The sequence below is a fragment of the Thamnophis elegans genome, chromosome 1, assembly GCF_009769535.1.
Source record: "Thamnophis elegans isolate rThaEle1 chromosome 1, rThaEle1.pri, whole genome shotgun sequence".
Classification (NCBI taxonomy): domain Eukaryota; kingdom Metazoa; phylum Chordata; class Lepidosauria; order Squamata; family Colubridae; genus Thamnophis; species Thamnophis elegans.
Genome location: NC_045541.1, coordinates 149,032,400 through 149,056,264, shown reverse-complemented (window position 1 = coordinate 149,056,264; position 23,865 = coordinate 149,032,400). Strand labels below are relative to the sequence as shown.

Genomic DNA, 23,865 nt, shown 5'->3' with positions numbered 1-23,865 from the left:
AGTCTGATAAGCAGACGAAATGACAAGGAAAATATTCAAGATTGTCCTGTTTTGATTCTCTTTGGTATAAAAGGAGGTAGAATTTTGGGATTTCAAAGTTCTATCCAGTTGAGTTTATGTAGCTCTTGTGGTGTTTTGTCTTGGCCTATCTGGTAGGGCTGAAAGTATCATTATTCTCTGTTCAACCCTTGTTTCCAAGTCCAAGCACTTTCCCGTGCTGTCTGACCCTGTGAAGCAAGACTTGTCTAGTAGTCTTGAAGAACCGCCAAGCAAATGTGGGGAGCAAAAGTTAGTTCTGTATTTGGTTTCTATAGGACCTTTCTGGTATCCCCCTCACCGGTAGGAGGGTAGACTAAATCTGATAAGGGAGGTGGTGAGTAGAGGAGTACAGAGATTTTCTTTAAGAAAGAATGTGAGGGTAGTTATGTAAATAGGAAGTCAACCCTGAGAAAGAGATTGGGTTGAGGGGGAAAAAAACTTCAAGATTACCATGCCCTGATTTTCTTGAGTACAAAAGTGGACACAGAGAAACTTATGTCAGGTATTGAATATTATTATAACCTGTGACATAGAGTTCTAATGGTTCTTGTGATCTCTGTTTCCTGTTCTGCTCCACCTTGAAGGGCTGACAGCAGACTGAGTGAGGACATATAACCGAATGCACAAAAGACTATGCTTAACATACAAAAAGATAATGTATTTTTTTTTCTTAGTTAGACAGTCCTGACCTACTTTCTTTGAACTGCAGCTTGGGTTTATTCCTAGATTTAAATCCTTGAATCTTTGTACCAGACTTCAGCATCACCAGCAGCATATTTGCACAGTTAAAGATTTTAATGTATTATCTTTTAGGGAAATTTCAGCAGGTCTCAATTGCACAAAATAATGATTAAAGTCAGTTGTAAAAAGCATATGACTTCCTTGTTACAACTACTTCATTGTCTGCGTTTCTGTTTATAGGCACAGTTCAATACTGGTTATGAGAAATAATAACTTATATGAAATAACACCAAGTTCTTTGAAATACTATCTTTTCTCATATGAACCTTTTGGAAGAGGCCTTTCTTTCTGGCATCCTATTATCTGAGGAACACTTAGAAGGTTATTCCCAGAACATGGAGGTTCCTGACAAAAGAAAATAATATATTCTGCTGCTGGCAGCATATTTTTCTTCAGATTGGGTTGGGTATGATACAATGGTGGGTTTCAAAAAATTTTAGAACCTCTTCTGTAGGTGTGGCCTGCTTTGTAAGAATGGTTTGCCAGCCATGTGACTGAGTGGGAGTGGTTTGGCAGTCATGTGACTGGGTGGGCATGGCCAACTTGTAAAATGTGGTGAAACTCACTTAACAACACTCTTGCTTAGTAACCAAAATGTTGGCTCAGAAACTTTGGCATTTGAAGCACGCAAGTCTTAAAGCTGTCAAGCTACAAGGCCCTTGTACCCCTAATCCTTTAGAAAAAAAAACCCAGGGGTGTTCAAACTTGACAGCTTTAAGACTTGTGGACTTCAAATCCCAGAATTCCTCCTCTCGCTCTTTATCTTGATGATAGCAATAGCAATAGCAATAGCAGTTAGACTTATATACCGCTTCATAGGGCTTTCAGCCCTCTCTAAGCGGTTTACAGAGTCAGCATATTGCCCCCAACAACAATCCGGGTCCTCATTTTACCCACCTCGGAAGGATAGAAGGCTGAGTCAACCCTGAGCCGGTGAGATTTGAACAGCCAAACTGCAGAACTGCAGGCAGCTGAAGTAGCCTGCAGTGCTGCATTTAACCACTGCGCCACTTCGGCTCTGATATGCAGATGGGCGGGGGAGAGGGAGCTGGAACCGATTCTAAATGGCATTGTAGATTTGTGGAACCTCTTCTACAGAAGAGGTTAGAACTGGCAGGAACCCACCCCTGGTATGATACTATCATTAGATAGTTTTGATGTTTTGATTTTTGTATCCAAATAGTTTTTTTCTTTTTGTCTACATTTAGTCAATCTATTTTTCCAAAAAGCTAAATTATTGCTACTGTAAAATTTATATTTTCCTTCCCAAATGGATTCTGTGATTTTGTGAATTAATTTTTGAAAAGCATCAGTCATTGTTTTAGCAATGGACCTTGGAGGAAGCAGATTATCTAAATCCCTTTCAGTCGGGTTTCAGGCCTGGTTACTCCACCGAAACTGCTTTGGTCGCGCTGACCAATGATCTCTGGAGGGCCAGGGATAGAGGATATTCCTCTATCCTGGTGCTCCTTGACCTCTCAGCGGCCTTCGATACCATCGACCATGGTATCCTTCTGCGACGATTGGGAGAGGTGGGAGTGGGAGGCACCGTGTTACGGTGTTGATTGGAGGACAGAGGTTGACCCCTAGGCCCCTAAAATATGGGGTGCCTCAGGGCTCGGTCCTGTCCCCCCTCCTATTTAACATCTACATGAAGCCGCTGGGTGAGATCATTCGTTGGCACGGGATCAAATATCATCAATACGCGGATGATACCCAGTTGTATCTGTCCGCCCCGTGCCAACTCAGCGAAGCGGTAGAAGTGATGTGCCAGTGCCTGGAGGCTGTCAGGGTCTGGATGGGAGTAAACAAGCTGGCACTCAATCCAGACAAGACCGAGTGGCTATTGATGTTGACCCCCAAGAACGGACCAGATATTCCATCTCTTAGCCTGGGGGGTGAAACTCTTCACCCCTCAGAGAGGGTCCACAACTTGGGTGTCCTCCTGGATTCTCAGCTGACATTAGAATACCACCTGTCGGCTGTGACCAGGGGGGCTTTTGCCCAGGTTCGCCTGGTGCACCAGTTGCGGCCCTACCTGGACCGGGAGGCACTTCAAATGGTCACTCACGCTCTCGTCATCTCCGGACCCTTCCCACTCTGTTGGCCTTCCATAAAGCCACTAAAACCTGGCTGTTCCGGCAGGCCTGTTGACCCCAAAATACAGTCCAGCCCCACTTAGAACGGAGTGTATGGCATGTTTTTTAAATCTATCTTTTCTTTCCTTCTATTCTTTTTTGATTTATTTTGTATTGTAAGCCGCCCGGAGTCCTACGGGATTGGGCAGCATATAAATGTTATTAAACTTTAAACTTTTAAACTTTAAACTAGCATTATTTATTTATTTTACCCATCAGTAGCAACAGAGTCAAACTGTTACAGATAACAGGTTACGGTTAGAGTAAGGCTGGTGGACTTCATCCCCTCTCTGTCCTTTTCTTCTTTAGGAATTCCAGTATGGCATGTTCTGTCCCCTATTATCTTATAGCACCTTCTTTTCTTTTTAGCCCTTGTTTCCTCTGATAAGTCTCAAATTAAGCATATCCCAATGTCTATTCTACCCCCGTTTTTTCACTGTCTTCCTTCTCCCCTATCTCTATCCTCTCTCATTCATCTATCTTCTTTCCCACCATCCTAACACGTTATTTCTGCATGGATCAAAATATTTCTTTTCATTGTATGAATAAAGAAAAAAACATGTCTGTTGTATTCTGGACATGGACTGAAACATCAAATTTATACACATTTTAGTTTCAATATCAACAAACAAAATCAGCTGTTCCATAGATGGATTATTTTTCAGAACTATATAACAGATTTTAAACAGATATAAAAACACTATCTTCAAGATTCCAGTCTTCAATTTATTTGGCACAGTTAATAGAAAGAAGCCAATGGTTTGTTAGAAAGTGAAGCTCAGGATGAATTTTTGGAATGTGTGTGGGAGTAGTTATCTATGTAAAATGCTTTTTATGAACACTGGAAATGCATTATTATTATATTGTCAGTGAGTGCCACGTGGTTTTTGTGTATTACATGTAATAGGCTCAAGTTTGTTTTGAAAAATAAATGATGTCATTCAGAGAACAACTATATAAGTAGTTTGAGTACAATATTTAGTTACTTGGGCTCTTAGACTTTAACAGGATTAGAAATGTTTACTGTTGTTTTCTTTGAGCTTTGTTTTCTAATAGAAGACTTCATTTGGATGAGAACAATTGCAGATATTTTTCATCCATTTTATCTGAAATGTAACTGAATTAAAAAGAATTAGAATTAAAAGCTTAAATCTTTTTCAGGAAAACGGTATTACTTGAGGACAAATTTATTATGAAGTTATTTAATTTTCAAAGACTTGACTGCCCTATTTTGATGGGCCAAACATACTGGTTTTGATCTTCAAAATTTGCAGCTCTAAAGCTGAGCATCTTTCCTATTCTTCTACAACCATCTTTTTCTCATGTGGAGAAAGGGGAAACAGCCAAGCATAATGCTACAGGTTTAAACCTTTGTTGTTGTTATTTCTGTTTTGTTCATATTCCACTGCAGAATAATCATTAATGGTAAAAAATTGTCTTAAATGTGTTGAAAGTATATTTGTGTTTAGAAGGTTAATGACATAATTTGCTGTTATGGATAGAAGGTAAAATGCTATATTTTGGAGATACTTTAGTTATTTAGTCCTTTGGTATTATGAAATGTATGCACGTAACTGTAATATTTTGGGGAAAATGCTAAATCAAATTTTCTTTAATGTCTTACTGATTTTTATATGAGAACAAATTGCAATTGGAACTATATCCTAGTCACAACTTAAACTTATTCTTAGGACATCTATGTAAAAAAAAAAAAAAACCTTATTGAAGGAGTCCAAGGCATGGCTTAATAGATCTGGACAGAAAGTAACTTTCTTTTTACTGGCTAGTATTTTTATTTCCCTCATCCTTCTTGTATGTGTGTGTGTGTGTGTTTTTATTTAGTATAGTTCATATGAAGTTGTAAAAACAGAAATCTTTATTTAGTAAATGTGTAATTTATTTCTTTTAAGAAGTATATTTTCCACTAATCAAGAAATGAAGCAATATGTTTTGTTTAGTACAGATTTCATGTTTTACAACCATAGAGTAATATTATCATTTTTGTTATTTTTCTGTTTAATAATAATGCATTATTATAAGGTACCAGACAGCCCATGAACCATTGGGTCATCCTTTCAGAAATATTTTATTACATTAACATGAAACAAAATGACAAAATATGTGGGCAAAAAAGCAGTGGGAGTGACTTCCAACTTTCTGTTGGCTTCCCTATTGACATTGCTTGTGGGAAGCTTGCAGGGAGCATTGGCAATCACAGTCACATGATTGTGGCCAGCCATGGTTCTGCTGCAGTGGCTACAACTTTGCAAATACAAATGATGTGGAGATCCTAGAAATTTCAGTGTGTATGAATATAGATCTCAGATTTTGCATACATTTTAGGTTATTAGATTTGAGTTATCTCAGTTCAAAAATGTTTGTGCTATGCTGCACAGTTGGACTAATTGAAAGTTACAAACACACAGGAGAGCTTTAATAGGTTTTTGGTAAACCAATGACTTCTGTACAGCATCCAATGTAATATATTCTTAGTATGTGAATAATTTAAATACTTATTACTGGTTTTTTTTATTTTGGGATTTGTTTTATATTTAGGATTGTTCTATGATTTTGTTAGTTATATTACTGGATTGTGTGTATTTTTTATAATTCATTGTTTGTCTACTTTTTGCTAAACATTTTTAAAAAAATTAAGAAACTTTGATGTGTCAGGCACGTAAAAGATATATTTAGTTTCAGGAAGCTAAATTTTCAAACATATTTCATATGTAATGTATATGTCATTTTGGAGCTGTGTTTTGTCTTGAGATTGAGTAAATAAATTATTGCTAGCTTTTTATTTTTTTCCACTTGTGAAACTGGAATTGTTTTAGTATATCTCCATTGAATGCTCTTCCTTTTTTACAATTGATCTTTTTCCTTCATAGGTTGGAAATCCACGTGTTGAACTCACACTGTCAGAACTTCAGGATATGGCTGCCAGGCAGCAACAGCAAATTGAAAATCAGCAGCAGATGTTGGTTGCCAAGGTAAAACTTCCATCAGATTTTGAAAATATACTTTAGAAGATATTTTTTTTAATCTGACTGTATGAAAAATGATGTAATCAAGAATTGATGCAATTCACTATTGTTTTTTCTTGCTTAAAATGCTGCTTCAAGTGTACATATGCAACTGACCTCACATTATACTCTAGAATTAAAAGTGAATAGGATTCTTAGTGAAGGTAGCATAATTGGTGATACTGTACCAATGCAGCAAAAATGGCTAGGGTTTTTTATAAGGCAGCAATTGAAACACAACACACATTTCATAGCTAGGTGTTTTGTTTTGTTTTGCTTCATCAATAGTTATTTGGAGGTAGTATGGATTAACCTGGCCAGACTTTATTTCATCTCTGAGAATAACTCCTCTGGTTCTTCCTTTTTCTTTTTCTTTTGGCTAGACCAGTTTTTCCTGTTTATTTGAGCTCAACTAAATATTTAGTATGGGTGCTTTTAAATTAAGCATGGAGTGCTCTGTAAATGTCATGAATGTCAAAAATAGAGATAATCTGAGTTTCCAAAGGTTCCAAAGTAAATAGTTTAATTGCACCAATTGATTTCAGACTAATTAAACAATAAACATGTATAATTAACAATAGCATACATATGCATGTAACATACATGTAACATACAGCATGCAGTTGTACATGCTTAACATACAGCTACTGCATGTAACATACAGCATGCAGTTGTACATGCTTAGAGTACAACTGGACATGAATAGCATGTTCAGTTCTGGTGCAGAACAACCTATATTATGAAGGGACTGTAATGAATCCCCAGTGAGCAAAGGTTATTGCATATTTAGTTCAGAAAAGGAGTAAATAAGTGGACATGATTGATATGTAAAAATTGTCCATGGTATATAGGCAATTTGTCCAAAACCCAATTGAAATATAATTGATATTGTATATATTTTAATACTGAAGTATTTTAGCATATGTTACTAAAATATGTGCCATATTAGAGGGCAGAAATAAATTTTAGTTTTTGTTTTGTGTAATAACAAAGTGCTATGAGAAAAAAGGAAGCATTTCCTGCATTTGTTCAGTTCATAGGCTGTGATTCTAATATATATCTTGCTTTGGATCTCTTTATCTTTATATGTTTGTAATCCTGATAGTCACTATTTCCTTTGGGAAGTTGTGTAATGGAGTGTAGGGACCAATTTTTTAGTGGAAGGAAGCATGTTCGAGTAGCAGGAAACACGCTTTACAGGAAACTTGCAACTATGTTGGAATGAATAGTTTGCTTGGATTCTTAAAGTGTATATAAGGTTTGATCTTCTTACAGGTTTGACAGGGAGTTAATATTTGTTTCTAGACTCAAAAGGAAAAAAATCGTCAGGCAAGAAAGCTGTTAACTAATTTAAAGACTAACTGTCTCAGCATGCTTTTAATACTTACAGACTGACTGGTAATATTTTTCTAAAAATAAGACAGAATGATTACATGTTGTACTTGTTTTGATAGGAACAACGTTTGCGTTATCTCAAGCAACAAGAACGCCGTCAACAACAGTCTGTGTCTGAGAGTGAGAAGCTTCAGAAACTTAAAGAACGAGTAGAGACCCAAGAGACTAAGCTGAAAAAAATCCGTGCCATGAGGGGGCAGGTGGACTACAGCAAAATTATGAATGGCAATTTGTGTATGAGTGATTTCTCCCCATTTCTGTAATACTTGTTACTTGACGTTTTTGATCCATTATTTGATTTAGAGATAGTCATGCAGTAACATGCCTTCCAAACTACTGTGGTACTTCAGATATGGAAAAGCAATCATCTGAAACATTTTGAACATGGAGTTAGTTGGGAGCCATTTCTGCTATTACACTTTTATTTTCCACCCCCTCCATTTCTCATGACAAAGAGAACAACTGCTGTATCGGAATATAGCCAAGTTTACATTATTTTTCAGCATGTTTGTGAGCACACACTTGATTAAGAATGAAGTTCGTGTGTTAAACTTGGTATGAATTATCTGAGCAATGTAAGAAATTCATATATTTCAGTTAGATTTTTTTAAGTGGCTTATTATGTGAGCCATAATGGTCTACTTTACATATAGTTCACCATCTTGGAGATTCAATAGGTTCCCATCCTTTTTATCTTCCGGAGTGTATCCAAGACCTGGCTCTTCCTCCAGGCGCTGAGATAGGGTGAGGTCTTAGTGGGAGAGGGCATAGTTTGATTTTAAGATGGGTAGCTATACAAAAGGTTTACATAAATAAATATAATTCTGAGACATTATAGATTTACATACTATACTTATTCAAAAAGGAAAGCACACAATTAATCATATTCGAATCAGAAGAGTTATTCAGTATTAATATTCTCAATTTTTACTGTTTTTAGAGAACCTCTTAATATTATTTCTTTCGAACATACAATATTTATAAATGCATACGCCAATTTTTTTTAAGTCCATAAGTACAAATGCAGGCTTCTTTGTTTATGGAAGTTATAGGCTGGTTGTGGCATAATGGTTGTGGAATTTATAGGATGATTGTGGCACCCATGCTTTGGATATGCAGCTGGATTGTACAATTTAGGGCTTAAGTTTTCATGTCAGTATTCTCAGCTTCCCATGTTTGTCCCTTATTGCTTGTATATTCTGAGTGTAGGGAACAGAAATAAATTGGACTATTTATTTAGGGATCAGAAAACTTACAGCAAGAGAATATTATAATGAACTTCTGTCAGATCAACATTTCTACATTTCTCATTCTTATTTTGCTCATAGAGATATAAAGCAAACCAATAAAGGATGATATTTGTAGTTCTGGGTTGAAATCAGTCGTCCTTGGTGCTCTCTGGGCTTGGTTGTTTTCTTGCAGATGTTTTATTACCCACACTAAGTAATATCATCAGTGCTAGTCATTGGGCAATGAAACATCTGCAAGAAAACAACTAAGCTCAGAGAGTACTAAGGATACAATGCAAGGATTGCAAGGATATAATTCTAAAGTGTTGCATGTGATACTCATTGATATTTCCCATTTTTCATTTTAATTGTAGCTACTGAAATTGAACATATCAGTGCCATGTTCCAGGAAAAGCAACAAGAATTACAAGCTGCAGTGTTAAAAGTGGACCAGCTTACTCAACAATTAGAAGATCTAAGAAAAGGGAAATTGAATGGGTTCCAATCTTATAATGGACAGATGACAGGACCTGCAGCTATAGAATTAAAAAAATTATATCAAGAGCTACAGGTAAATAATTAAGATATTTATTTATTAGCAGAAGTCTTTTCTCTAGTTCCTTTGGTCTTTTAAAAATCAATCATTTATCTACAACAAAATAAAACAAAAATAGAGAATCTATCAAAGCTGAACAGGATGCATCAGCTATGTTGCACTAACAGTTCAGCCATAGATATTTATTGGTCAACTCCTACAGGTAATCTTTGAGTTGTGACAGCAATTGGAACCATGATTTCCATCACTAAATCATTTCATCATAAAGTTTAATGGCAGTCCTAATTGCCATTGTACCTTTAGGACCACATGGGTAATTAAGCAAGGACATCATGTAGCTGCAACATGGAGAGAGGCAGAAGTTCCAGGTAAAGAAGTTGGTGGGTGAGAGCTACAGGTGGGCAACTGAGTGGGCTCTACAGAGTGCAGGTCATGAGATAAAATGCTGGGAATGATTTACAGCCTCCCACCAGCTTCCCCATTGACTTTGCTTGTGAGAAACCAATTTGAAAGGTCACAAATGACAATCGTGACCATGGGATACTGCAACTGTTGAAATTGCAAGCTAGTTGTCAAGCATCCGAATCGCAATCACATGACCATAGAAACACTGCAATGACTACAATTTTGAGAAATGGTCTTAAGATCCTCTCATTCAGCACTGACGTAACTTTGAATGGTTCCTGAATGAGTGGCATAACCCAAGGACTACCTGTATCTCTGATAGTTTCTCCCATTCCACCAGATGCAATAGGATGGGCATATTCAAGTCCTTTCTATGAAACTATTATCCTGTGGAAATGAGGAGGTGTCCTTCTATGTCACAGTGCCTGCCCCGTTGATTGGGCATTGCCTCTTCCTGAGACTTGGATGATCATATTTGTATTGGCTTTCCAAAAAAGGTTGTTAAAACTAGGCTTTTTCTCCAAGTGTCAGGGCCAAAATATTAGGGCAACCTATTAGTTAGCTCCACTTATTTTTCAGTATTGCCCAGCACATCACGTAAAGGCCAACTATGGGTTTTGATCTAAAATCATAAGTGAGATCGAAGGATAAATGTGAAAATGTGCAATGTATGCTTGGTACAAATTGCTTTTCTGGAGAAACCATAGGTCTTCAAATTAAGGGAAAACGAGACTGGTCTAAAATTACTTTAAATCCTGTTACAACATGCATTTCTGCTCCTCAGTATATTCAAAAATAAACAGAGAATGAGGAGGGAAATTATACACCAGCACTTTTCTGCTCACATCTGAAATGAGCTAAGCAGTAGCAGTAGAATACTAGGAAATCTAGAATGAACTTCTGATATTAGCTCACACAATTTAGATAGTATTCTGACTTTGTCTGACTAGCTTAAAACCTCACATGATCGCATATAGATTATTTTTGGTCTTTACACTACAGACATATAGATTTCTAGCTCTGCAAAAGTTGCTCTGAAGTGAACTAGACCTGAAACTCTGATGGGATTCTATCTCCCTGCATAGATACCCTTTAAGTGGATGAAATTCCCTTACTTTTCTCTCAGCTCCTGAAAAATAAGATTTAGGTTTGGGTGTAAACAACAGTCTCTTACCAAACTATTGAGTTTCAGAAATTTCTGAGATACACATGAACTATTGTCGTTTCATATTTTTTTTAATGAAATAAATTTCATAGCATGCATGTTTAGATCTTGTCTGCTGGATCTTAATTCTTTTCACATTAAATATCTGTGAGTAAATTTGAATCAACTTTGAATAATAATTTTTTTTTTTTTAAAATAGATTCGCAACAGGCTTAATCAAGAACAGAACACTAAACTTCAGCAACAGAAAGAACTTTTGAACAAACGTAACATGGAAGTGGCTATGATGGACAAACGAATCAATGAGCTACGTGAGCGCCTGTACAAGAAAAAAGTTGAGGCACGTCAAAAAGAAAACATCCCTGTAAGATAAACTATTAAAAGGGCCACATTTCAGTGAGTTTTGTAAAGCCCAGTGAATGTCCATTTTTATGCAGCTGTAGCATTCTAATATCTGGAAATACTCTTTTTAAGTTAGTGAGAAATGTATAACTTTTTAAAATATTCACACCACAGATACATGTGTGATTAAAAATGTGTTACATACGCTGGCAAAATCTGGTGTTTATTTTCAATATCGCATAAAAGATTGAAACATATGAAACACATGACAACTTAGGGAGAATGCTCTGTAATCTGAAAAATACTAATTCTTGCATAGAATGCTCTTATAATCAGAACAGTAAAATAGAAATTGTATTTACTTTTTTAATAAATGTACTTACCACTTATCTTGCCAAAGCTGATTTTCCTATCAGCTATCTGTTAATATTTCTAGCCACATACTTCTTGCTTAAACCAGTATAATGTGAGCAGGAAACCTCTGACTATAACTTGCTGAACCACAATTTGCAGAACCTTCAGCAGTTGTGGCCAATCACAAGAAAAATCTGTCAGATGTACTTTTGTAACATATAAGAGGCTACAGTTTTTTCAAGCTTGCAACTGGAAGAAAATAGATTATATATGAGATAATGTCTGATCCTTCTTTCTATATTGAAATAGACATTGAGTGATTTAAGGTTTCCAGCATTGAAGGCATTATTATTAAGAAATATACATTATAAATGTGTGTATGCCTGAGTTCATCATAAAATCATTTAAAAAAATGTGCTATCTCTTAAAACGTCCAATAAGATTGAAATGAAGGAAATGGAGTAGATGGCACTAATTGCTTTTGCACTTCAATGAAACAATTCTAGCTTTTATTTATTGTTTAAAATGCATATTAACACAACTTTGGGTTTGTTATTTTTTTAGTTAAATCGGATAAATGGAAGTTCCTCACCACAGTCCTCATTGAATGCTTCAGGCAGAGTTGCAGCAGTTGGGCCATACATTCAGGTTCCTAGCTCCAACAACTATGCTGTACCCCTTGACCCAGTAAAACCACAGTCCCTCACAATTACTGCTAGCACAACTCATGGAAGGTCCAAATCTGGTAAGTAGCTCTTACTGTTGCTACTTGTTCTGCATGGAGGGAGATGATAAAGGAGTATTTCTTTGGAATGGCCCTCTATCTCTTGGGATAAAAAAGTGAAATAAAACAAAATGGCACTTGCAACTTTCTTTGATTTTAATAATCTTGGGATAAATATCTCTGTCTCATATTTCTGTTTGGTACCTTTATGGATCTTCTAGATATGCAGCATTATACAATGCTGCTATGAATTAATTGCAAGAAACATAGAATTAAAACATAACTTGAATATTTTTTTCAAAAACAGTAAGATTGCTGTTCAGTCGTGTAATTACATATATGCTTCTTTTGGAAAGTTAGCCTTTTTTCTCTAGTAAATTAAATTGAGAGCAATTTTTGAAAAGATTATATACTAAGTACATAAATCAGGTTCATTCAGAATACATCTAATGTAACATTTTTGTTCCTGTAATTTCTGGGATGGGGTTGGGTTTTTTTTTGTGTGTGTGTTTTTTTATGTCACTCTTTTTTAAAATTTTACCCATAACTTACCGGTATTCCTTCTCTTCTTTTTATTTGTGATCATAACTAGTTATTTCCCATAGTTACAAGCCATGAGTATGGTGGACAAACTCCAGGTCTATAGAAGATTTCTAATTTAAACATTATAATGAATTGTCTTGTTATCTCCCTCTCTTCAATCTGGTGTACACAATATTCACTCAGCATCTTATCTTTTCTAAAATCTTGCGTTATGAATTTGTAGATTATTGACAAATTAAGAAATTCCAATTTTAATATGGGTATGCCTTATATACAGATACAAGTTAAACAGAAAAGAATGTTTAGAGATGTTGTCATATCCACCTGTGTATTTTAGATAAATGTGTACATGAGTTTTTGGGAGGAGGAAAGAAAAGAGAATGATTCAGACATTTTAATGATTAGCAAATCTTAATACCCTCTTTATATATCTAGAAGAAACAGAATAGTTTGTTAACATTAACTGTGATGCTGCTTTCAAAATACTGAGAATAATCTGTTTCCAAAGAAACATGAATGCATGTGTTGTTCATCTCAAAAAGGCAACTCTTTGAGTAAGAAGAACAAAACGTTTCATTTCTCATCCAAGAAACAAAATGTTTTGTTCTTCCTCAAGGAAAAAAAAAAAGGTCCAGTTGCCCTTTGAAAAGCACATTTGAGACAACCATGACTGAGAATCTCCACAGACATTCATTGTTCATCCTACCTTTACTTATATTCTCTGCTGTGTTTAAGCAAAACAAATGATGTAATTTTAGAAACATTTTAAACTAATCTTTTTGTAAACCCTAGAATAGAATAGTTTGGGGATTTTTTTTAAAAAAAAAATTAAATCAGGAATAAAAGAAAGTTCATACATTCATTGTTTATCTTAAGAATTTTAGAAACATTCATTTAGAAATGAATTCCCTTGATGGTTTCAGAAAGCAGATCACCCACCAAAGGGCAAAGAAAAATACACTTTTCTTCAAGTAAAATTAGAGTTTTTGGGAAACAGGGCAAAAGTGCTTTGTCACTGACTTCTAGGATATTTTCTCAACTTCTTAATCTAGTTATAACCATTGGAATTTTTGATGATGCCCTCTATTCTAATAATAAACAAGGTTTAACTTTTTCCGATTGTCCGTCTGTCACCATGTAACTGGGCACCAATAGAGCATCAAATTGAAGAGACTTGAGCAGTGCTTTGTCTTATGTTTATTTTGTGTGACTATGTGCATATGTCTTGCCTGATATGAAAGTGAGAAAACAATTCTCACAACTATTACTTTGAATTTGTTCATATAATTAAATTAAAACCTGGAACTACACCAGTATACAGTTTGTATTTGAGTATATTGGATATTATGGTCTATATTCTATGGAATGCAGAAATAACTGACTCAATTCATCTTTTAACTTTCAGTCGTTTTTTGCAGTAGGTATTCTGCTCTTGTGTTTTGCTAATAGGTCTTGGAATTTTAGTAAAAAAACAACAACACAGAGTCCACAAGCCAGAATTCTGCCATGTCTCTATCCTACATTTTAATATATATTCTGATATTAAATTGACTATTAACTTTCCAAGACAGATTTGATGTCCCTTTTTTTAGATATGTGTCTAAAGTATTTATTATATACATTCATATAGATTGTTTGCTTACAGAAAATGATTTCAAGATGCCTTATAATCCTACACTAGATTTTTACACATGAAAAAAGTTCTTTAAATATAAAACATATTTTGGCTGCTGCTTCAGCTATAATAATAAAAAAACCACCCCACATTTCCTCTTACTAGGCAAGCAGGCATGAAATCAAGGTGGTTGTTGCGGTAATGGCAGCGGGGGGGGAGGTGTTGAGCGGGTAGAGAAAGTTGATTTTCTGATTATTTGTACTATCCTAGATGATGGTTATAGATGGCCATGGACAGTATCAGACCTTGATGTCAGGCCTGAATTCAGCTCTATATTGTATCCAAAACTAATCAGTTTTGGAAATGTATGTTTTATAAACCATAATATATTTAAACCAACTATATTCTTCAATTATTTTTAACTCCAATCAAAAATCAAGTCATTTCATTCTCAACTGATTACTTTTCAGCATATTAAATTTGAAGATAAATCTATAACATTTAAAATTGCTAATATTATTTTTGCTAATATTATTTATTATAATTTTATTCCCTATTTTTTGCATTCTATTCAGCTTCTTGAAAGGTTTATCTTTCTAATTAATTAAAGAGATTTAATTAAAACAAGATTATTCAGTAATAATTTATAATATATACATATTGGCTGATGGAGTAGAAGATCACAAAATGAACATTTAATCACACAGATTGAAAATCATGCTCATGTATGTGTATGGAAGACAAATATAGTTATTGTCAGATTATCAAACTATAAGAAAATACATATTTTAACGGTGAATAATTTCTCTGTGGTATTCTAGCTATATTCTCATTTATTAACTAAAAAGTGTGATTTATTCCAGTTTTAAATAAGTTAAATTAAGACACAAAATGGTATATTCTAAGTTTCATCTTCAGCAGAATCTTTTCCTGGAATTCATGTACAGCAGTATGAAATAAATTTGTGACAACCAGTGAATATGGGAGTTTGTTTTTAGAATAAAATGTTTTCCCCAGACATGCCCTTTACTCGCTCTGTGTGCGTGCGCACGCACGTGTGCATGGTCTTACATAAGCTGAGTATAGGATCTACTGTTTCTTCTGCTTCTTTGCACAATCAGTGTTTTTCTTCTTATTAATATAATAAGTTATTAAACTTGTATGCTGCAGATTTGGGCATTCAAAACTATCAAAGTAATGAGAGTAAAACTGGTAAAAGATAAAGATAGAAGTTAAACATGGCAATGACAGACAGATTGAATGAAACAAGAGGTCTCATTCTCCTTCCTCAAAAGTCAGGCCTTCATAGCTCTTCTAATAAACAGATGATGTGCTTCTGGGGGTCCAAATAAAGGAAGGAATCCAGAACAATCCTACAGGATTAAATCTTCTGGGCAGATATTATGGGAGACAGACAGTTCCTCAATTGACCAGATCCCATGACATGTAACGTCCTAAGGCTGACAAAGGACCAACTCAAGATTATAATTTTGTAACAATGAACCAGAAAATTTTTATGAATCAACTTAAATTCAAGTTAATTAACATTACGTAATAATAATAGTAAATTAAGGGATTTTAAAGGTTTGTTTGGAGCAGATAGTCTAAAACGGGGGTGTCAAACTGGCGGCTCATGGTCCAGATGTGTCAAGTGCTGGTCACGCCCCTGCTGGTTTAGCAAAGAGGGGAAAGTCCCAATACGTCATGTGATGACACTGGGATGACGCACGTTTGGCACCCCTGGTTTACAACAATTCTATCATATGCTATAAGTGTTGAAATCCTCTCCTAAATATTTAAAATTAAAAAGGAGAGTCTTTTATATATGGCTATATCATGACTTGCTATTACTACATGAGTATTGTACTATAAGTATAATCTTTATTGTCATTGTACTTAAATACAATGAAATTGATTGTACATATATACTACATATAATTATGTTTTTGGGAAATTCTCCTTAAAAAAATATTGCTATTACTATTTTGCTAAATTCATTTATATTCCATGAACAGAGTGTTTTTTTCTTTTTTTCTCAGTACAAAATTATGATTGAAAAAATTAGGAAGACCTGCTTTTAGCCTATCAAACTAAAAATAGGTAGAAATTTAAAGCAGAAATTATTAGTTAACTAAATATGCTTAGACTTTTTAATTCCATTAAATATTTTGATAATTCTGCTTTAAATGATTTCTAGCTATGGAATTAATGTCATGGGTCTTATTTAAATTTTAAATAAGCAAAATTGTGCAATTCATTCCGCAAAATGATTGATTATAAATGCATTAACTACTGTATCTCTTCCAAGAAATGACCATAGGAGAGAATTTCAACATCTATAGCAGTGTTTCTCAACCTTGGCAACTTGAAGTCCTGTGGATTTCAACTCTCAGAATCCCCCAGCCAGCACAGCTAGCTGGGGGATTCTGGGAGTTGACGTCCACAGAGCGTCAAGTTGCCAAGGTTGAGAAACACTGATCTATAGCATTACTTTTTCTATCCACTATTATTGTGCTAAAGAAGCTGAGACGTCTGAATGTATCCATTTTAAATAATAAGTAATTATTTTGATATATGTTTATAGCCGCTTGTAATTTGACCATGATATGGAACAGAACAGTGCATAATGAACCTTTAGAATTAAAAGTACATCTGTTTCTTGGCTTCTCTATTACCACTTTTATTTCCTTAATGTAAATATTTTTTTCTAGATCTATTTGATTGATTCCCCAACTATATCTTTAATGAAACATTTTCCTTTTTTGAAGCTAATGATGGAACATGGCCTGCACTTAAACAAACTGCTGTGGTAAAGCCACCACAACTCTCTAATACAGACTGGAAAGAATCAAACATGGATGCAAGTTTAAAACAAGGAACTATATCCAGTCAACCTTTGTCATCTTCAGGTTTAGGAAGCACTGATAAACTGGTATGTTTTTTATTACTTCCCTCCTTCTTTCCCTCCCTTTCTTCCTTCCTTCCTCTTGCTTCACATAATATTGAAAATTCCATTGCTTTTACAGTCTGGTACAGAATCGGTATACAACTCATTTGTTAAAATGTTATGCTATGGAGCTCCTTGGCAAAATGTTGTGCATCTTGTCATTAGATTTATATTTCAATTATCTAGTTTTCGGTGTGAAATAGAGCAGTCTAACCAGCCTTTTAAAACTTTTTTTCCCCTTAGAGTCTTGATGTGGGCAAAATACCACCAACTATTCCTGGTGTAAATAAACAGTTGCCTCAAAACTATGGGACCTATCCAAGCTCTGTTCCTTCAGGACCAGGTTCCACTAATTCCTTGGAAAGACGAAAAGATGGCAGCCTGCCAAGGCCTAGTTCTACAGCTGTGAACCGGCAAAGACCTATTCCTTTACCACCCACAAGCAACATTCACCAACCAGGTTCTTCACAGCAGATACAGCAGAGAATATCTGTGCCTCCAAGTCCAACATATCAACCTTCTAATGCACCATTATTTCCAGGCGGTGATAGTAGGCCTGATCTCCCTTTAACAGTGGCCATTAGGCCTTTCTTAGCTGAAAAAGGTTCAAGGCCCCAGTCTCCTAGGAAAGGGCCTCAAACTGTGAATTCAAGTTCAATCTATTCAGTCTATCTGCAGCAAGCAACTCCACCAAAGAACTATCAACAAGCTGTGTATAGTACACTAAATAAGTCAGTTAAAGCAGGTAGAATAATTTTATGCTCCTTTTGATTTTCTGGCTATGCTTTAGAAGTTTCAACCTTTAGGAATTATGATCAGACTTGTTTTGTTTAATAGTTAAATAATTGTGAACAGTGATTCTGAGATATATATCAAAAAGAGATAAGAAAGATATATAATGAGGTCGTTGGTGCTTTCTGAGTGTGATTATTTTCTTGTAGACATTTTATTTTCAAAGTAGGTAACATTTTAAAATTTATTTAGTTATTTGTATCCCACCTTAGGATTTTTACAAATAATTCCAGGCGGCAAGCATATCCACTTGACCTGTTCAGCTCAAGGAAAGAGAAAAGAAATGATTAACTTCTTAATTTTTCTCATTCACGCTTCCAAAAAGTACTTATCTTTTGGTGTGTTAATTTGTTTCTTGCTTAAAATATGTCTTATCTCTGTTTATGTGCCTGTTTCAGAGGGCTAAAATAAAACAAACATGGGAAATAATCAGACATGTTTGGCCTTATAATTTCTTTCTCTTCAGGATACTTAAATTTTTGAGGATTGTAGAAGGGATTGGAGAGTTATATAGGTGTATTAAGAAATGTTACAAAGTCAACCACTAGCATAAGTAATTTTGATATTTTTTTCATTTAAAATTATATAATTCTATTTTACTTTTAACTGTCCCCTCTATTACCTTTTCTTCTCAGTCTATGGGAAACCTGTTGTACAGTCTGGCTCAACATCTCCTTCACCACTTCCCTTCCTTCAAGGACCTTTGCCTGCCAGTACATCACAGTCTCAAGCACCAAATGAGATGAGTGAAAAAGAGCAAGAGCAAGAAAGCACTCCATCCTCTGGGGATAACAGTAACGTAGAAAACATTCCCCGCCCTCTCAGTCCGACAAAGCTCACCCCTATTGTTCATTCACCCCTTCGTTACCAAAGTGATGCTGATCTTGAAGCTCTTCGCAGGAAACTTGCTAATGCTCCTAGGCCTTTGAAGAAGCGAAGTTCTATCACAGAGCCAGAAGGCCCCAGTGGACCAAATATTCAAAAACTCTTATACCAGCGCTTTAATACTTTGGCAGGAGGAATAGAAAGTGCCCCTTTTTATGAGTCAAGTAATTCACAAGAGTTCATCGGTACCTTGGCAGATGTTGATAATGGGAACATGAATAGTAATGGCAATATTGAGGCTCCAGTGTCAGCACCTTCTACAGTTCCGCTTTCTGATGAGCCTTCATCAGATGCTAATGATAATGAACTACCTTCTCCCGCAACTGAGGAATTAATCAGTGTAGAAACTACAAATCAAATTCCTGAGACAACTGAGGATGATAACAACAACAATCCGGCTATGGCTCCTCCTATTGAACGGCCTCCTAGTCCAACACCCATGGGCAGTTCCCCGGATGATGATGAAGTGCAGGTGCTACCTGTTCTTCCTCCTGCACCTCCACTTCCTGTGGTAAGTTACAATAAAACAGGAATAACATATTTAAAAACCATATTTTTAATGAGTGTGTTTTTAATTTGTCAATGCTCATATCATTTTAAGCTGTATGTCCTTTCTATAGCAAACTTCTCCAGTGCTGACTTAACACGTGACTTGGAAGACTGAAAGCATAATTCATCAGTCAAATAATGATGACTTGCCAAAGCTTAACAATATTCCTATTTCCGCATTCTCAAATAGGTGGACCGGAAGTCTAGCAGTTTCCTGATGAGCTGTATTTGTCTTTAATGAGTCATAAATTAGAGACTATAATTCAAAACTTTCAGTTGAGGGTTTATGTTCCACAATCCACTCGTAGCCAACAAAACTAGATCATACCAATAACTCAAGACATCTTTAAGCCGAAGAGAAATAAAAAGCTGAGTCTCTTTCCAACGTTTGAAGATTATTAAGATCCTAGAATAGCTCAAGTAGATTTTCAGTTGTATTGAGAGAATACAGTATATTGCGTTTTATGCATACCGGTACTTAAGAAAAGGTGGAGGTCAAGTTGTAATAGATCTTCTATTTGTTCTAACTCAAGTTCATTTCTAATCTCGTAACAACACATTAGAAATAAAAATTGAATCTTCATTAGCTTGTGGATATCATGAGATAGTGAGATGAACAGTGTATAAATTGAATAACTAATGAAGAATGAGACCTGGATAGTGATATGGGAATATATACATTTAATAAATACATAAAATAAAATTTCATTTGGATAAATTGAATATTGTCACAGTAAAGTAGTTTAAATGTAACTGTCATATTGTTGTTCAGACAAAAAGGACCAACTTGAAGAAACCAGACTCAGAGAGAACTGGTCATACCTTGCGGGTAAAATTCAATCCCTTGGCCCTGCTGTTGGATGCCTCACTAGAGGGAGAATTTGATCTAGTGCAAAGGATCATATATGAGGTAAGCTTGGAAATAGGATCAAAGTCATCAGCGCGGTTTAATAAATAAAAATATTTTCATGTAGTCATACTTGTTTTTCCCCTAGGTGGATGATCCCAGCAAACCGAATGATGAAGGAATTACCCCTCTGCACAATGCAGTTTGTGCTGGCCATCACCACATAGTTAAATTTTTGTTGGATTTTGGCGTCAACGTTAATGCAGCAGACAGTGATGGATGGTAAGGTATTAATGTGGTATTACTAATAACCCTTCTAACAATTGGAGAAGAAAAACTAGTAGCCAGATGCTAGTTGGGTTTCATCTTGGCATATCTATTCATATCCTTTATTTGCCTTACGTTGATTTTTCAATATCTATTTTATTTCAGGACTCCTTTGCATTGTGCTGCCAGTTGCAACAGTGTTCACCTCTGTAAGTTACTTGTTGAATCTGGAGCAGCAATTTTTGCTTCAACTATAAGTGATATAGAAACTGCAGCAGATAAATGTGAGGAGATGGAAGAAGGATATATTCAGTGTTCCCAGTTCCTATATGGTAGGTTTCATGTTTCCGTGTAGAATTTGAAGATTCGTAACTTAAATGTCTCTTCTCAACTAATTTCAAAATCTGTAGTATTAGTATTTATGTTATTATTACAAAAAATATTTATTTTGAATATTTGCACATAGACATAATTTTTTATGTACAGTACTTTTTCTTATCTGAATTTGATAGTTTAAATGGAGATGGAAAACCTAAGTTCACTTGCCATCTGTCCCAATCTGGTGCCCTTCAGATATTAAGATTGCAGTGCAACCTTCATATTTGTCAAATGAAGAAAGCTTTTGTTTAGATTGGCCGCTGTAACAGTTGATAGAAATAATAGTTCCTCCTTTGCTCAGTACTTCCACTGCTTTTAAAGATTCCAGGTACCTGCCACTTTAAAATATCACCTTTACATAGTATGGCCAGTGGATAGACAGGACTCAATTTTCTCAAAAGAAAATGTGTGTGTGCAAGTATTATGTCAGTATGGGAGAGGTTTTAAATGAGAATGGAGAGATTATAAAGCAGATTGATATATTATTTTCCAATATTCATTTGTATCTTTGAGGGAGTTCGGCAGTTAAGAAATAGGAAATATAAATAAACACAATCTTTTTACTGAAAATGTGATCTGATGAGATCAAACTTACATTGACTTTTTTGCTGTCCTCATTGGGCTCTATTTTGAAGACTTCCCAATCAGAAACAGCTGTATCAGCAATATCATTGGGATTCACTTCTCCAATCAATAGAAATTTCTTCTCTGGGCACCAAATTATTTGCACCATATAATGCAAATATGCACTAATCATGGCCAAGTAGAGTAAGTTGGGTTCTTTAGAGCAGCGGTCCCCAACTTTTCCAGCTTTGTGGACTGGCCGGGGTGGTTGGGGGGGGGAGAGAGGAGACAGTTCCGTGCAAATAGAGCTTTAAACATGAGTGTGTGTACCTGCTACTTGCACAAATGGAGTTTCACATGCTCACCCACATTTTTTTTCTTTTTTTGCCTGTTAATCATGTCCAAAGACCACCCAAAGTCTATTATTGAAGTTGGGAGTTTAGTAAAGCCAAATAAATGAATAAATAAATGATATTTTTACTGACGAAACAATGAAGTAGGGATTAGTAATAAACTTTACATTTTTATTAATACTGGTCAGAAGCAAGGGATTTTGATATTTTATAATTATATAAATTATGATTAAAATTTAATTTTATCATTGAAATTATAGTTTCCAATTTTAAAATTGTTATTTTTTGTTAAAATATTTGTTAACAGGTGTACAGGAAAAGTTAGGAGTAATGAACAAATGCATAGTTTATGCATTGTGGGATTACGAAGCTCAGAACAATGATGAGTTGTCATTTCATGAAGGAGATGCGCTTACAATTTTGCGGCGCAAAGATGACAATGAGACAGACTGGTGGTGGGCTCGGCTCAATGACAAAGAAGGCTATGTGCCTAAAAATCTCTTGGGAGTAAGTATGATGCATATTTTATCCTACGTTGTGATATAGCGCCCAGGCTGAATATCTGATTGTTCATACCAAAGCCATTACAAATTGTGGTGTTTATTTTGAAACAAGGAATAGCCACATTAGAAATCATTAAAATGATTAATCTACAGCTTTATAATGTATTTTGATTTACCTTCTAATAGCTTGAAGTAGTTGTCATAAAGTCTACCATTAGAAAATAATTACATGTGCAAATTACCATAGTGTAATAATAATCCATATGAAGGGCTAGAGAATCCTGGTCAATGGAAGGAAACTTTCAGTTCTTCATCATGGTCTGTGTGATACATATATATAGATCTGTGCAGAAACTTGATGAGTGCCCCGTCACTAGAAACCATATCTGTGTTTAACTATAGTTCTCCCCATCTCAGGAGTCTTTTTCTTTTAAATAATCAGATTGTAAGATTTCTACAAATTTTGAAGCATTGTAAAAAAAAATGAGTGAGGAGATGAAAAATACTTCTGAGCGTTTTTACAGAAATAAAATAACTTATTCCTATATAAAGTATTATATACTGTATATCTTGGTTTGCTTAAGGTAATGCAAAGAGGTATAGCTACCATAGGGCAATTCTAAATTTATCAATTGAATTGTTTACTTTAGGATACCCGTTTTCCCATATTGAAAACTTCAATTCATAGTCATTTTCTGAATTTAAAGTTCAATCAATATTAGCAGTTTTTACTTATAATCATTTCCTCAAACCCCTGAAAATAATCAGTTATCTACTTGCAACTTAGATATTCAAGTGATCATCAGTGAATTCACAGACTCTGTGCCCGTGTAGAGCTCTGATCTTCAAGAGCTTTAATGAATTTTGGCATGAATCTTGCTCCCACACACACCTGCATAATTCTTGCTGAATGCTTTTTCTAAGATCACCACAGAAATTTCTGGAGCAAACCATGGGCCTTATTTTTCTCTTCTTTTTGTCCTGCGAGCTGACCTCTTTTTCAAAGCCCTTTGTCAGGGACAAAAAAATCCCTGCCTTTTGAGTGGCAAAACAGCTTATAAACAAAAAAGCCCTCTGTAGCTAAACCTGCAAAGCAGCCTGGGAACCATCAATCACCGATTTTGACACAATTGTGTCTAGAACTAACAGAAGTAATGAGTTTTGAGAGAAATGGTTTTGTAGACTTAGACTCTATGATCTTCAACACATACTATCAAAGTGTTACTCTAGTATGAGAGGACCTGTTGTATCAAATAGCAATAGCAGTTAGACTTATATACCGCTTCATAGGGCTTTCAGCCCTCTCTAAGCGGTTTACAGAGTCAGCATATTGCCCCCAACAACAATCCGGGTCCTCATTTTACCCACCTCGGAAAGATGGAAGGCTGAGTCAACCCTGAGCCGGTGAGATTTGAACAGCTGAATTGCAGAACTGCAATCAGCTGAAGTAGCCTGCAGTGCTGCATTTAACCACTGCGCCACCTCGACTCTGTGATCAAAAAAGACTACAG

General features: G+C 35.4%; 1 protein-coding gene across 3 annotated transcripts in view; it reads left to right on the top strand.

Annotated features, from left to right (window-relative positions):
* The window catches only part of PPP1R13B (protein phosphatase 1 regulatory subunit 13B), a 58,882-nt gene that overhangs the window by 33,281 nt on the left and 1,736 nt on the right, over positions 1 to 23,865 (top strand). For 2 of the 3 annotated variants that reach the window (XM_032234887.1, XM_032234894.1), the window contains exons 5-16: positions 5,807 to 5,908; positions 7,396 to 7,570; positions 8,940 to 9,136; positions 10,891 to 11,055; positions 11,952 to 12,132; positions 17,038 to 17,201; positions 17,460 to 17,961; positions 18,644 to 19,404; positions 20,215 to 20,352; positions 20,438 to 20,571; positions 20,722 to 20,888; positions 22,159 to 22,358. In XM_032234887.1, the coding sequence (XP_032090778.1) occupies positions 5,807 to 5,908; positions 7,396 to 7,570; positions 8,940 to 9,136; positions 10,891 to 11,055; positions 11,952 to 12,132; positions 17,038 to 17,201; positions 17,460 to 17,961; positions 18,644 to 19,404; positions 20,215 to 20,352; positions 20,438 to 20,571; positions 20,722 to 20,888; positions 22,159 to 22,358 (2,886 nt within the window). The remainder of the gene's footprint in view (positions 1 to 5,806; positions 5,909 to 7,395; positions 7,571 to 8,939; positions 9,137 to 10,890; positions 11,056 to 11,951; positions 12,133 to 17,037; positions 17,202 to 17,459; positions 17,962 to 18,643; positions 19,405 to 20,214; positions 20,353 to 20,437; positions 20,572 to 20,721; positions 20,889 to 22,158; positions 22,359 to 23,865) is intronic. The other variant, XM_032234902.1, reaches the window with a different exon arrangement.